This window comes from Pelophylax lessonae (assembly GCF_965119305.1).
Source record: "Pelophylax lessonae genome assembly, chromosome: 11".
Classification (NCBI taxonomy): domain Eukaryota; kingdom Metazoa; phylum Chordata; class Amphibia; order Anura; family Ranidae; genus Pelophylax; species Pelophylax lessonae.
In genome coordinates this window covers 206,527,417-206,543,501 of record NC_138778.1, presented here as the reverse complement: position 1 = coordinate 206,543,501, position 16,085 = coordinate 206,527,417, and the positions used below count along the sequence as shown (strand labels likewise).

Here is a 16,085-nt window from a genome sequence, read left to right as displayed (position 1 = left end):
AAGCCGGATTTGGATACAAAAAGATTTCCCAAGCTTTAAATATCCCAAGGAGCACTGTGCAAGCGATAATATTGAAATGGAAGGAGTATCAGACCACTGCAAATCTACGAAGACCTGGCCGTCCCTCTAAACTTTCAGCTCATACAAGGAGAAGACTGATCAGAGATGCAGCCAAGAGGCCCATGATCACTCTGGATGAACTGCAGAGATCTACAGCTGAGGTGGGAGACTCTGTCCATAGGACAACAATCAGTCGTATACTGCACAAATCTGGCCTTTATGGAAGAGTGGCAAGAAGAAAGCCATTTCTTAAAGATATCCATAAAAAGTGTCGTTTAAAGTTTGCCACAAGCCACCTGGGAGACACCAAACATGTGGAAGAAGGTGCTCTGGTCAGATGAAACCAAAATCAAACTTTTTGGCAATAATGCAAAACTTTATGTTTGGCGTAAAAGCAACACAGCTCATCACCCTGAACACACCATCCCCACTGTCAAACATGGTGGTGGCAGCATCATGGTTTGGGCCTGCTTTTCTTCAGCAGGGACAGGGAAGATGGTTAAAATTGACGGGAAGATGGATGGAGCCAAATACAGGACCATTCTGGAAGAAAACCTGATGGAGTCTGCAAAAGACCTGAGACTGGGACGGAGAGTTGTCTTCCAACAAGACAATGATCCAAAACATAAAGCAAAATCTACAATGGAATGGTTCACAAATAAACATACAACAGGTGTTAGAATGGCCAAGTCAAAGTCCAGACCTGAATCCAATCGAGAATCTGTGGAAAGAACTGAAAACTGCTGTTCACAAACGCTCTCCATCCAACCTCACTGAGCTCGAGCTGTTTTGCAAGGAGGAAGGGGAAAAAATTTCAGTCTCTCGATGTGCAAAACTGATAGAGACATACCCCAAGCGACTTACAGCTGTAATCGCAGCAAAAGGCGGTGCTACAAACTATTAACTTAAGGGGGCTGAATAATTTTGCACGTCCAATTTTTCAGTTTTTTATTTGTTAAAAATGTTTGAAATATCCAATAAATTTCGTTCCACTTCATGATTGTGTCCCACTTGTTGTTGATTCTTCACAAAAAATTACAGTTTTATATCTTTATGTTTGAAGCCTGAAATGTGGCAAAAGGTTGCAAAGTTCAAGGAGGCCGAATACTTTCGCAAGGCACTGTATATATATATATACTGTATATATTTATATGGACCTTGCTTTGTGCACTGATCCAAATCATATGGTGGAGGGGGGATTATGGTGTGGGGTTGTTTTTCAGGGGTTGAGCTTGGCTCCTTATTTCCAGTGAAGGGAAATCCTAAGGCGTCAGAATACCAAGACATTTTGGACAATTTCATGCTCCCAACTTTGTGGGAATAGTTTGGGGATGGCCCCTTCCTGTTCCACCGTGACTGCACACCAGTGCATAAAGCAAGGTCCATAAAGACATGGATGAGCAAGTTTGGGGTGGAGGAACTTGACTTGCCTCCATAGAGTCCTGACCTCAACCTAATAGAACACCTTTGGAATGAATTAGAGCCGAGACTGCAAGCCAGGCTTTGTCATCCAACATCAGTGCCTGACCTAAAAAATGTGCTTCTGGAAGAATAGCCAAACATTCCCACAGACACACTATTAAACCTTGTGGACAGCCTTCCCAGAAGAGTTGAAGCTGTTACAGCTGCAACTCAGTAGTAAACCCTACGGACTAAGACTGGGATGCCATTAAAGTTCAAAGGCAGGCGTCCCAATACTTTTGGTAATAAAGTGTATATACTGTATATTTTCCTAAAGTTCCTTCTGCTCTCACTGTAAGAGCTGTTTCCCACGAGGAACAGGAGAGTCTGGGAAATCTTAAGGCTGGTGCCAAGCTCACAGCTGCAACATATTTGACCACTTGTCTACCATGCTATTTATAGGCGTACCTTGATAGACAAGTGGTTGAAGACACTCTCTGGTCAACATTGAAAATGAAACTGTGGGGTTCCACCACTTTATTACACCAATGCACCCCACTCATGATCTAGGAAAACCATTCAGAGTATTCCAGGTATGGAGAAGCATGTGACCCAATGTGGCAATGATAGGACAATCAGTCACTCACAACGACTTGTAGCTTACAAAGGACTTTCCTTCACTGCCAGGTTGCTGAATGGAGTGGTGGAGGAGCATATGAAAGGTAAGAATATGCTGCTGGATGAAGGGCAATAAAGTGAAAAGTTCCCCTTCCTCTGGTCTGGTAACAGCACACAGTTTTCTTAGGAAAGAATGAAAACAATAAAGATCTCTAATCAATGTTTCTGTAAAAGTAGGCGTACAAGTCTTGGTTTTCTCTTGAAAATCAGTCAATTTCCCCATCCACTCTAAACAGCATGGATAGAGAAGTCTCCACTGTCAGCTAATGTATTCAAATTAATTCGACAAAAAAGAATGCCAGGTCTCCATCTTAAGAGTTCATAAGCATTTAACGTTGATAATGAAAGACAAAAGAAAGATAAAATGTATTTTAAGGAGTTTCGGCAGCCAACAATCTCCCTTTGTCAGGGCTTGGAGTAACAAAGCTTCCTATAGGATGCATTGGCTACCTTTTGATTATTAAATGATTGTAGACTCTTCGGACAAAGATCTGGTGCTCTCTTTGTCAACTTGGATTTCTCAGTCTTGGAAGCCATTGCCCTTTAGGGTGGCCCTCGCTTGGTGGCAAGATTACCTTATATACTCGAGTATAAGCCGAGATTTTCAGCATGTTTTTTCATGCTGAAAATGCCCCCCTCGGCTTATATTTGAGTCACTGTCTTTTTAAAAATGGCGCCGCCCGGCGCCGACGTGTAACAACGCATGTGCCGCATGCCCGGGAATAGCCGAATGTGTACGGGCTTTCCCGAGCATCGGCGGCGCATTCACGGTGACGTATTGGCGCCGGGCGGTGTGATTTTTAAATCGAAGGAGCCTCACCGAAAGGTAAGTGAGACTCCTCCGCAGCCCCTGCATTTCCCAATGCAGTGCTGCGGGCATGCTTCTCCTGTACCATGCCCACAGCACTGCATCTCCTGTGCCATGCCTGTACATACTGTGCCATGCCTATACCTACTGTGCCATGCCTGTACATACTGTGCCATGCCTATACCTACTGTGCCATGCCTGTACATACTGTGACATGCCTGTACCTTCTGTGCCATGCCTATACCATCACCTGTGCTATGCCTATACCATCTCCTGTACCATGACCTGTGCCATGCCTATACCATGACCTGTGCAATGCCTGTGCCATGCCTGTACCATGACCTGTGCCATGCCTGTACCATCACCTGTGCCATGACCTGTGCCATGCCCTTACCATGACCTGTGCCATGCCTATACCATGACCTGCGCCATCTCCTGTACCATGCCCGCAGCCCCTGTTTGTGTCTCGTGGTGGTCCAGTTGGGTCCAGTAGCTGCTGCATTTCCCACCCTAGGCTTATACTCGAGTCAATAAGTTTTCCCACTTTTTTGTGGTAAAATTAGGGTCCTCGGCTTATATTCAGGTCGACTTATACTCGAGTATATACGGTAAGTCATTAAGTCCAACCAAAAGTTCCTGATTAATGGATGGAAGAGTCCAGCACCTCACATCTGCTTCTGTTTGGCTAATAATTTTCCACCCGACTCAGTTGATCTTTGATTCGACTTTTGTTGAGCCTGGTTGTGCTTGGGGGGTCACCCACAGCTCAAATTCTGATTAATTTGGCTGGAAATTTGGACTGTCCATGGCCAGCTTATTAAAGGCTAAGATGCTTGTTTTATCTGGGTGGTAAGGCCACACATGACATGCTACAGGGGTCCTTCGGAACCTTTTAACAGCTAAATGTGGAATCTCCTCAATGCTGATCTATGGTAGCCAGTAATAGGGAAATAGGCTGTGGTGTCCTAAAGAATGGAGAAACCCAACCCAAAATCCCTGATGCCTTCTGCCGCCAACAAAAACAACTGATTCCTGTTTTATTTTGGCTGGCTAGAGGCCGGCAGGGAGTGCCAGGTAACTAAAGTGGGCTCCTCCTCATAGCAAAAAAACTGGTACAGGGTCTGAAGGAGGCATTTGTCTCTCAATTTCGCCTCTTTATTGAGTTGCCACATGCCATCTGAAAGTTTAAATCACACTTGCTCTACAAGTCCAGAAGTATCATTGAGAGGTACCAAGTAGGGCTTAAAGGAGCAAGGGAGCTCAGGGTGGGCATAGTCAACATGGTGATGTTCTCAGGTAGTCCAAAGAGCAGCAGGAGGTTGGGCAGTGGCACCAGTTCTGAAAAGACATGATCCTCCGATGTAGTACAGCCTAGTCTAGGGAAACAGAAGGGTTTGCACCAAGGTTATGGAATTTACATACAGTATAAACTTCAGCTGAGTATTTAGCAGATTAACTGAAGCTGACATTTAACCCCCTTGGGCATCAAAAGTGTTTTTAGATAGGAGCTGTCTTCACAACATCCTCTCAAAAGCAAACCTGGAAAAAGAACACTTGGGGTGTATTTATAATAAAGAAAATCGCATAGCTACTCCTCCAGTGAAACTGCTGGTCCATTCGTTCTGTGGGGCAAAATCAAATGATCACCATTTCCTCTACAGGTTGAATGCTATTTATAAAAAATTGGTTTGGGAACATGCTGCATTATGGCTGCTAGATGGTGCTGAAGATCATACTGGCTGAGGATCATTATGGCCACTAGATTAGGGTGACCAGGCGTCCCCGGTTTCTGGGGACAGTCCCTGGATTGAGGACACTGTCCCCGGTTTTGTCCCCGGATTCAGGGCCAGATTAATGTAGACAGGGCATCCCATGCTGACTGGGAAACAGCCTGGTGACTCAGATGCAGACGCCCCCTGCTGGACGATCTCACTGCTGCAGAGCCAAAAATTGACTGTGTAGAGGGTTGAGAACGGGAGATGAGTAGATGGGGGGGGGGGGGGTCTGTTTGTACACAGGTGAGGGCAGTGGGGGGGCAGGGGTCAGAGCTGGTGCAGCTGCATTGAAAAATGGAGAGGTTTAGCTGTTGTGGGGGAAGGGCTAAGAGTTGGCTGCAGAGATAATCTGTGAGAGAAGGGTGCAGAGGTGAGCCATGGATGTGGGGGCAGAAGTGTCCTCTGTGCATAGCAAACCTCTGAACCCTGCACTCTATGCCTAACACCCTCCTGTGTATTATGTAGTCCTGAACCCAGTGCTCTGTGTATTATGTAGTCCTGTGCCCAGCACTCTCTGTATTATGTAGTCCTGTGCCCAGCACTCTGTGTATTATGCAGAGTCCTGTGCTCAGTGCTCTGTGTATTATGTAGTCCTGTGCCCAGTGCGCTGTATATTATGCAGTCCTGTACCCAGTGCTCTGTGTATTATGCAGTCCTGTACCCAGCGCTCTGTGTATTATGTAGTCCTGTGCCCAGCGCTCTGTGTATTATGCAGAGTCCTGTGCCCAGTGCTCTGTGTATTATGCAGTCCTGTGCCCAGCGCTCTGTGTATTATTATGCAGTCCTGTGCCCAGCGCTCTGTGTATTATGTAGTCCTGTGCCCAGCGCTCTTTGTATTATGTAGTCCTGTGCCCAGCACTCTGTGTATTATGCATTCCTGTGCCCAGCACTCTGTGTATTATGCGGTCATGTACCCAGCGCTCTGTGTATTATGCAGTCCTGTGCCCAGCACTCTGTGTATTATGCAGTCATGTACCCAGCGCTCTGTGTATTATGCAGTCCTGTGCCCAGCACCCTGTGTATTATGCAGTCATGTGCCCAGCGCTCTGTGTATTATGCAGTCCTATGCCCAGCGCTCTGTGTATTATGCAGTCCTGTACCCAGCGCTCTGTGTATTATGTACTCCTGTGCCCAGCACTCTGTATATTATGTAGTCCTGTGCCCAGTGCTCTGTGTATTATGCAGTCCTGTGCCCAGCGCTCTGTGTATTATGTACTCCTGTGCCCAGCACTCTGTGTATTATGTAGTCCTGTGCCCAGCGCTCTGTGTATTATGTAGTCCTGTGCCCAGCGCTCTGTGTATTATGTAGTCCTGTGCCCAGCGCTCTGTGTATTATGTAGTCCTGTGCCCAGCACTCTGTGTATTATGCAGTCCTGTGCCCAGCGCTCTGTCTATTATGCAGTCATGTGCCCAGCGCTCTGTGTATTATGTACTCCTGTGCCCAGCACTCTGTATATTATGTAGTCCTGTGCCCAGCGCTCTGTGTATTATGTAGTCCTGTGCCCAGCGCTCTGTGTATTATGTAGTCCTGTGCCCAGCGCTCTGTGTATTATGTACTCCTGTGCCCAGCACACTGTGTATTATGTAGTCCTGTGCCCAGCGCTCTGTGTATTATGCATTCCTGTGCCATTTGCCAATAAAAAAAAAATATTTGTCCCTGGATTTCATTTTAAAAATCTTACCCTAGATGGAGCTCAGGATCATCCTTTTTTCTTATGATCCTCAGCTCCATCCAGTGGCCACAGTGCAGCATCTTTAATGAATGAATAACATTCAACCTGTGGAGGAAATAGAAGGTAAACACCGTATTTTGCCCCACAGAATGAATACACTGTACCAGTAGTTCGCTGGAAGAATAACTATAAAATGAGTTTATTTTTTAGATTGACAGGTTGAATGTAGTTGGTTGCTCTAGGGCGGTATCAACAGTAATTATTTCAGACATCTTTGATATCTAAGGCTCTTTATCTCTCCTTTCCAAAAATGAAAACGATCCCAGCCCCGAATCCAACGATAGGCACACATCTGTCCACAGAGTTGCCAGCCTTCGCTCTCTAGACGTAGCTCTGCGCTACGCTAAGCTCATCAAATGCAAAGCTTCGCTGCAGAATCCTGGCGGCGTGCTATCTAGAGGAGGCAGACTCCGCTGCCAATGCAGATCAACCTAATCCCGCAGTGAAAGCAAAGGATCTGGCAGCGCGCTTAATGTTTTGGCTCCTACTTTAAATATTCTGATAACTATTCCTGCGTGTCTTTCGCTCCCTATTGTATTACCTTGTATCACCTTTTCGGGGAAAGCGATCTGCGTACGAGACATCCTGTGCCGGTCAATTATGAATTTTATATATCCTGTTAGAGAGAGGGGGGTAAATAAGCGGTCTTGTGGTTTAAGGTTGACATTGGAAGGCTTTATAGGTGGCTGGCTTTGACCTTGATCGAGTTGTTTTGCTTCCCTGTGCTCCCGGCACTGTATAATATTGTACGCTCAGCCTACCAGGAACGCCGTTCTGTGCTATTTCTGACCACGGAGGAGAAAATTATATGCACTGAATGTGCTGGCTTCAGACGTGCCTATGTATAGGGAGTATGTCGTAGTTTTATACATTTTTATCTTATATTCAGGGCTAAAGAAAACATGAAAAAAATATTTTTTCTCTTTTATTTTGGAATAAATACTGGACAATAACAATGAAATATTGCAAAAGAGTATTATGCAGTCTTTTATGCAGCCAGAAAATGGAGCTGTAGTCTGTTTTTTTTACTTACGGTAACCTGTTTCGTTTACAGAGATCAGTAGCCCAAGCTGCATGAGTCACCAGTAAGATATGAGTGATGTCTTCCTTATCAGACAGGCCAGGCCAGTCCCTTGTTTCAGTCAGATGGGACCTGTCTGAAGGGAGATAGCTACTGCTGTGCTGTTTTTTTTTTTTTTTTTTAGCTAACCCATAGTGCTCTGGAAGTCCTTTGTTACTTGATAAATGTTTGCTTGTAAAACAAAGGAAGTATACATATACTGAAATGACACAAAAGCATGAAATTATAAAAGGTAATAAAAGGCAAATAAAATTGACCCAAAATCATTATAGTGAATGGATAGGCTGTATTCTCAGTGATGTCACTGGTCTCTAGGGAATGGGTAGTCTGCATTCTCAGTGATGTCACTGGTCTCTAGGGAATGGATAGTCTGCATTCTCAGTGATGTCACTGGTCTCTAGGGAATGGATAGTCTGCATTCTCAGTGATGTCACTGGTCTCCAGTGAATGGAGAGGCTGCATTCTCAGTGATGTCACCGGTCTCTAGTGAATTGATAGGCTGCATTCTCAGTGATGTCACCGGTTTCCAGGGAATTGATAGGCTGCATTTTCAGTGAGGTCACTGGTCCCTAGTGAATGGATAGGCTGCATTCTTAGTGATGTCACTGGTCTCTAGGGAATGGATAGGCTGTATTCTCAGTGATGTCACTGGTCTCCAGGGAATGGATAGTCTGCATTCTCAGTGATGTCACCGGTCTCTAGTGAATGGATAGGCTGTATTCTCAGTGATGTCACTGGTCTCCAGGGAATGGATAGTCTGCATTCTCAGTGATGTCATTGGTCTCTAGTGAATGGATAGGCTGAATTCTCAGTGATGTCACTGGTCTCTAGTGAAAGGATAGGCTGAATTCTCAGTGATGCCACTGGTCTCTAGTGAATGGATAGGCTGAATTCTCAGTGATGTCACCAATCTCTAGTGAATTGATAGGCTGCATTCTCAGTGATGTCATCGGTCTCTAGTGAATGGATAGGCTGTATTCTCAGTGATGTCACTGGTCTCTAGTAAATGGATAGGCTGCAATCTCAGTGATGTCACCAATCTTTAGTGAATGGATAGGCGGCATTCTCAGTGATGTCACCGGACTCTAGTGAATGGATAGGCTGTATTCTCCGTGATGTCACCGGACTCTAGTGAATGGATAGGCTGTATTCTCAATGATGTCACTGGTCTCTAGTGAATGGATAGGCTGCATTCTCAGTGATGTCACCGGTCTCTAGTGAATGGATAGGCTGCATTCTCAGTGATGTCACCGGTCTCTAGTGAATGGATAGGCTGCATTCTCAGTGATATAACCTGTGTTTGTAGTGATGGATAAATCATATTTTCTGCATAATCTAGAGTGCAATGGGTTAACTGTCTTTTATTTAGTAATATTTTATTTTCTACTTATTGATGCCTATTCTTTCCTCAGATACACCAAGATGAAAACCGCCACCAACATCTACATCTTCAACCTTGCCCTGGCTGATGCGCTGGTCCTGATGACCCTTCCATTCCAGGGTACCGACATCATCATGGGGATCTGGCCCTTCGGAAATGCCTTGTGTAAGATCGCCATCGCCATTGATTACTACAACATGTTCACCAGCACCTTCACCCTGACAATGATGAGTGTCGATCGCTACATCGCCATCTGCCACCCGGTGAAGGCGCTGGACATCCGCACCCCGCACAAGGCCAAAGTGGTCAACGTCTGTATCTGGATCCTGGCCTCCTTCATCGGTATTCCTGTTATGGTCATGGGCTCAGCTGAGATGGACAGTGAGGGTCAGTAGCCAATTTATTACATTTGACTTATTCCATATATACTGTATGCTTGTGTCTTTCTGTATGTTATGTTTATCAGCTGAGATTTATGTTTCCAAGTATAGGCATAGACACGGGGGTGCATATCTACCAAACGATCATGGGTGTCCACAGAACTTTTTTCGGGGGGGGGGGGGGGGGACATCATTTTAGGGTCACCCATGCTCTGCCCCTTTTCGAAAATGTAATGAAAGCGACGCCAGTCATTGGCCCCTTCTATCACCTAAAATACCTGGCTGATCCTGCCAGTTTGTACCCTCCCCTCTGTAAACTGACCACGGTATATCATGGCTGCTGAGCCCTAACACCGTGGTCAGTTTATGTGCCTCTGTCATCCGCAGTCCTCCTCTGTCCTCTGCAGTTTAATTTAAAGTTTCATATCCTGTCTACAGTCTGTTTAATAATCCTGTGTGCCCCTGTGTCTGTGTTTTATAAAAATAAGCAGTTCTTTACCAGTTTTCAGAGCGCTGATCGCCGCTCATGTGACCCGCAGCCTCTCTCCTCCTCCCCTCCTCCTCCCCTCCCAACTGACTGCAGCGGGGAATTCTCAGCCCTGCCCGCTGCAGGCAGCTGTCAGACGAGGAGAGGAGAGAGCCAGCGGGTCACGTGAGCGGCGATCGGTGCTCTGAAAACTGGTTAAGATTGGCTTATTTTTTAAAAACACATACACAGGGGCACACAGGGTTATTAAACAGACCAAAGTGGCTTAACGATTTCAGGATAGACATGTGCAGAAAGGAAATTTTTTTTTGTTTAGTGTTGGATAGATTTGTTATGTTACTAATTTCGCTTCTTTGATTAGTTTCGGAATTTGTTTCGTTTTGTGTCGTTTATTAATTTTCTAACAAATTCCAAATTTTCGGACTGGTTTGAATTCTGTGTGGAGAATAGCTGGTTGTTAAAGTGGTAGTAAACTCTGTTACACTACTTGTACCTACAGATAGGCCCAGAGGCGTAACTAGAACCTTCAGGGCCCTGATGCAAGAAACCATGAAGGGCCCCCCAGACCCCTGGCCGGGGCCCTTACCTTCAAGCCCAGGGCTCTTCCCACTAATCCTGGGGCTCTTTACACTTGTTGCATGGCCTTTTATTACGGTCCCGCAGCAGGATTCTTTTACAAGTTCTGCAGTGGGCCCCCTTCCTGCAATCTTGTGGGCCCCCTTCCTGCAATCTTGGGGCCTCCCCACAGTGGTGCAATGCCAGGGTCCGGTGGCAAGTGTGACCTTTGCGATCCTGGAAGTTCACCCACTGGTTTGCTACCGGGCCCCCTGGAGCATGGGGCCCGGTAGCGATTGCAACCCCTGCAACCCCTGTAGTTACGCCCCTGGATAGGCCTATAATAAGGCCTACCTGTAACCTGTTGGTACTGTGAATATCTCCTAGACTTGCACAGTTTAGGAGATATTCTCACTGCATGCAGCCGATGACATCACCAGCACACGCGCTCTGAAGGTCCAGCTTACAGTGCCGGACCTTCAAAGCCCGTGCCGTAAATGGCGGCTCCCTGCGCATGCACGGGAGTGACATTATCGCGCCCCCAGCCACTCGTGTAGCCTGAAGGCCATGAACTGGAAGGAAGACCAGGGGAAGATATCAGCCCTCTCAGTGGTGACAGCGCGGTGCTGGAGGGCTTCGTTCTAAGGTGAGTTTATAATAATAATAATAATGTGTTTAGTAGGCAATGCTTACTAAGCACATTATGACATTGCCTTAAAGGTTGTTTTTTGTTTTTTTGTTTTTTTGTTAACCACCTGCGGTTTACGGGAAGCCAATCGCCGCATCCTTAACCACTTCTGAACCGGAAGATTTTCCCCCTTCCTGACCAGGCCCTATTTTGCGATTCGGCACTGCGTTACTTTAACGGACGTGCGACGCTGTACCCAAATAAAATTGATGTACTTTTTTTCCCACAAATAGAGCTTTCTTCTGGTGGTATTTGATCACCTTTGCGATTTTTTTTTTTTTTTGCGCTATAAACAGAAAAATATATTTTTTATTTTCTGCTATATAACATTTGGGGGGAATTGTGTTGGGAGGGGGGATTTAGGGGGTGGCAGGGGGTAAGAAATATTCCAGAAGGTGAATTTTGGGGAGTGATGATTTGGGGAGATTTGTGTTGAGAGGGGGGATTTTGGGGGTGGCAGTGGGAAAGAATTGTTCTAGAAGGGGAAAGTTGGGGAGTGATGATTTGGGGGATTTGTGTTGGGAGAGGGGACTTAGGGGGTAAGAATTGTTCTAGGAGGGGAAGTTGTGGAGTGATGATTTGGGGGGATTTGTGTTGGGAGGGGAAATTTAGGGGGTTTGTGTTAGAACAGGTCATGTGGTAGAGAGGGAGGGGATTTATGCTAGGAGGGGATTTATTTGGTTGGGGGGATTGTGCTAGTGGGGATGATTGGGGGTATTTGTGCTAGGAGATGAAATTTGTTTTCGGGGGTAGGATTTGTGCTGGGATGGGGGGTGTGGGGGAAGGGTATTTGTGCTGGGATGGGGGGATTTGGAGTGAGGGAAGATGATTTGTGCTCAAGGGGAAAATTTGAGGGGCAGAGGATTTGTTCTTGGAGGCAGAAATTATTTTTGGTATTGACTTGTGATGGAGGCATATGGGGAGAGAGAGGATTTAAGCTGGGGGGGGGGCAAAGATTTGTTCTGGGAGGGGGGATTTCAGCAGGGGGGTGGATTTGTACTGGGGTGAGGGGGGATTCTATGATTAAGGAGTAAGCCCACAGATTAGTGCTCAATTTTTGTTTGGGGGGGGGGGGCATTTTTGCTAGGACATAAAGCTCATAAATGGGGGGGGAGTTTATGTGCAACTTGCATTGGCATCAGTGCAAAAAAAATTGCACAGATGCCAGCAAGCCGCAGATGAAATCGCACAGATGTTGGCAAGCTGCAGATGAAATCACACAGATGTTGAAAGGCCGCAGCAGATGAAATCGCACAGATGTCGGCAAGCCGCAGATGAAATTCCGCAGATCTCAGCAAGCTGCAGATGAAATTCCGCAGATGTCGGCAAGCCGCAGATGAAATCGCACAGATGTCGGCAAGCCGTAGATGGAATTCCGCAGATCTCAGCAAGCTGCAGGTGAAATTGAAGAGATGTCGGCAAGCCGCAGATGGAATCGCACTGTCGTGGGGCTTTGAAATTGCGCGATTTCAAGGCCGCATTCAATGTGAATTGAGGCCAAAGCTTAAACTACACACAAGAAAAGCAGAACAAGCTGTTCTGCAAGATGTAGCAATGAGAGGGTTGAGGCAAGCCATTTGGGGTGCTTAAAATGGATCCCCTCCCCCCAAACTGACAATGCTGCTGTCCAAATGTGTCCACTGTGCTTATTCATCCAGAGTGGGGGCACTCAAATACAGGAGGTGTGTTACTGGCCAGATCACCAGCTGAAAACAGAGGGGAAGAAAGACTAAAATAGAAAACGAATGCGGCCGCCACATCTAATGATTGGTAAGCTGCAATATATGATATTTTTAGTTTTGGGTTTAATACTGATTTTAGTGTACGAGTAACTGTCAGTGTGCTCACACAAATGTGCATGAAAAACGTCCTGGCGTGTCATGATATACAGAAACAGAATGTTTTTTATAAAAAAAAAAAAAAAAGTTTCACTTTTTATTACTAAAAATCCATCCCCGAACTGCAGAGCGGTGTCCTTTCTTAGGCTGAGATGATGTCATCCCTGTGCTGCAGGCAGGAGGAAGCCTCAGTCTCTGCTCCCCCAGTGATCAGACTGTGTACACTAATCAGCATTCTGTCCTTAACATGAAATCATATATGTGATGTTTGTTCACCACCAGTTCTCCGGTGACGTCCATCCGAGGGCGGAATGTTTCCCACACAATACAGTGCGCTCTGACCTCTGCTGATGGCAATTACTCATATAATGAAGCTTGGGATGGACGGATCAGTGGTTTTGTTGGTTGGCCAGAAAGAAAATAACATATTTTTTATTTCTTTTTTACAAATGACACAATTTTATTCTGTAGCGAGAGGCTAATTAAAGCCTATACTGGGTATTTAATGTGTACACTCCCCGGACTACAGACTGCCTATTAGAGCTGAGGATGGAGAAAAACAACAGCTTCTGGATGGAGCAAAAACTAAGAAATGTCCTTTTAGCCCTTTTAGTATAAGGGAAGATTCACATGTGCTGTATGTCAGTAGTAACAGTGAAACCATATCCTTATCCTAATCGATACAAATTCACTACTTAATGGCCCTATAATCTGTTTGTCATTAAATAGTTTCTTACTGTGTTTTTCTGCCTCTATGTAATGTCCTCTGTGAGCTCCCGAACCCCTCATTTTCCCATTCGATTCCCCCTCCTTTTCCCTCTCCTTTACCCCCTTGCTTCCCCCTTCTTCCCTCTCCTTCCCCCCCTTGTTTTCTCCTCCTTACCTCTCCTTTTCTCCCCTTGCTTCCCCCTCCTTCCCTCTCCTTTTCCCTCTTGCTTCCCCTTCTTTTTCACCCTTGCTTCCTCCTCCTTCCCTCTCCTTTTCCCTCTTGCTTCCCTCTCCTTTTCCCTCTTGCTTCCCTCTCCTTTTCCCTCTTGCTTCCCTCTCCTTTTCCCTCTTGCTTCTCCCTCCTTTTCCCCCTTGCTTCCCCCTTCTTTTCCCGCTCCCTTCCCCTTCCTTTTTCCACTTGCTTCCCCCTCCTTCTGTCTCCTTTTCCCCCTCACTTCCCCCTCCTTCCCTTTCCTTTTCCCCCTTGCTTCCCCCTCCTTCCCTCTCCTTTTCCCCCTTGCTTCCCTCTCTTTTTCCTCCTTTTTCCCCCTCCTTCCCTCTCCTTTTCCCCCTCCTTTCCCTCCTCGCTTCCCCCTCCTTTTCCCCCTCGCTTTCCCTTCCTTCCTTCTCCTTTGCCCCTCACTTCTCCCTCTGCTTCCCCCTCCATTTCACCCTCGCTACCCCCTCCTTCCCTCTCCTCTCCTCCCTCAATTCCCCCTCCTTCCCCCCCCTCCGCTTTCCCCACTTTCCTTCTCTTTTTTCCCCTTTTGCTTCCCCTTCCTTCCTCTAATTTTCCCCATCCCTCCCCTCCTTTTCCCCCCTTACTTCCCCCTCTTTCTCTTTCCTTTTCTCCCTTGCTTCCTTCTCCTTTTCCACTTGCTTCTCTGTCCTTTTCCCCCCTTCCTTCTCTGTCCTTTTCCCCCCTTCTTTCTCTCTCCTTCTCCCCCTTGCTTCCCCCTCCTTCCCTCTCTTTTTCTCCCTCGTGTTCCCACTCTGTCCCTCTCATTTTCCCCTAGCTTCCCTCTCCTCCTCTCCCCTTTTCTCCCTCGCTTCCCTCTCCTTTTCCCTCTCCTTCCTCCACCTTTCCCCCTCCTTCTCTCGCCTTTTTCCCCTCCTTCACTCTCCTTTTCTCCTTTGCTCCCCCCCTTCCCTCTCTTTTTCCTCCTTGCTTCCCCCTCCTTCCCTCTATTCCCCCCCCAATTACCCCTCCTTCTCTCTTCTTTTCCCTCTCACTTCCCCCTCCTTCCCTTCTCCTTTTCCCCCTTGCTTACCCCTCCTTCTCCCCATTTCTTCCCCCTCCTTCTTTCTCCTTTTCTCCCTCGCTTCCCTCTCCTCTTCCCTCCCGCTGTCCCCTCCTTCCCTCTCATTTTCCCTCTCCTTTCCCCCTCCTTCTCTCTCCTTTTCCCCCTCATTTCTTATTCTTCTACGCCTCGCTTCCCCCTCCTTGTCTCTCCTTTTCCCCCATCACTTCCCCCTCCCTCCCTCTCCTTTTCCCCTCACTTACCCCTCCTTCTCTCTCCTTTTCGCTCTCGCTTCCCCCTCCTTGTCTCTCCTTTTTCCCCTCTATCCCTCTCCTTTTCCCCATTGCTTTCCTCTCCTTGCCTCTTCTTTTCCCCTTTACTTCCCCCACCTTCCCTCTCCTTTTCCCTGTTTGTTTCCCCCTCCTTCCCTCTCCATTTTGCCCTTGCTTCCCCAAACCTTCCCTCTTTTTTCCTCTTGCTTACCCCTCCTTCCCTCTCCTTTTCCCCCTTGCTTCCCCCTCCTTCCATCTCCTTTTCCCCCTCACTTCCCCCTCCTTGCATCTCTATTTCCCCCTTGCTTCCCCCTCTTTTTTACCCTTGCTTCCCCCTCGTTCTCTCTCCTTTCCCCCCTTGCTTACCCCTCCTTCCCTCTCCTTTCCCCCCTCACTGCCCCCTCCTACCCTCTCTGTTTCCCTCTCCTCCCCTCTCCTTTCCCCCTTCTTCTCTCTCCTTTTCCCCCTCATTCCCTCTCCTTTTCCGCCTCACTTCCCCCTCCTTGCCTCTCCTTTTCCCCCTTTGCTTCCCCCTCCCTCCCTCTCCATTTCCCCCTCGCTTACCCCTCCTTCTCTCTCCTTTTCCCTCTCGCTTCCCCCTCCTTTTCCCTCTCGCTCCCCCCCCCCCGCTTTCCCCTCCTTCTCTCTCCTTTTCCCCCTCTATCTCACTCCTTTTCCCCATCGTTTCCCCCTCCTTTTTCCTTTTCCCTTTTTCTTCCCCCACCTTCCCTCTCCTTTTCCCTGTTTGCTTCCCCCTCCTTCCCTCTCCATTGTGCCCTTGCTTCCTTATACTTCTCTCTCCTTTTCCCCCTTGCTTCCCTCTCCTGTTCCCCCTTGCTTGCCCCTCCTTCTTACTCCTTTTCCCCCTCTTTCTCTCTCCTTTTCCTCCTCACTTCCCCCTCTGTTCCTCTCCTTTTCCCCCTTGCTTTCCCAATCCTTCCCTCTTTTTTCCTCTTGCTTACCCCTCCTTCCCTCTCCTTTTCCCCCTCCCTCCCCCCT

At 47.2% G+C, this 16,085-nt stretch overlaps 1 protein-coding gene across 1 annotated transcript in view; it reads left to right on the top strand.

Moving 5' to 3' along the window:
• The window catches only part of OPRL1 (opioid related nociceptin receptor 1), a gene marked incomplete at its 5' end in the record, with an annotated part of 130,024 nt that overhangs the window by 84,773 nt on the left and 29,166 nt on the right, over positions 1-16,085 (top strand). The window contains 1 exon segment of the mRNA XM_082271602.1: positions 8,949-9,304. Within this exon segment, the coding sequence (XP_082127728.1) occupies positions 8,949-9,304 (356 nt within the window).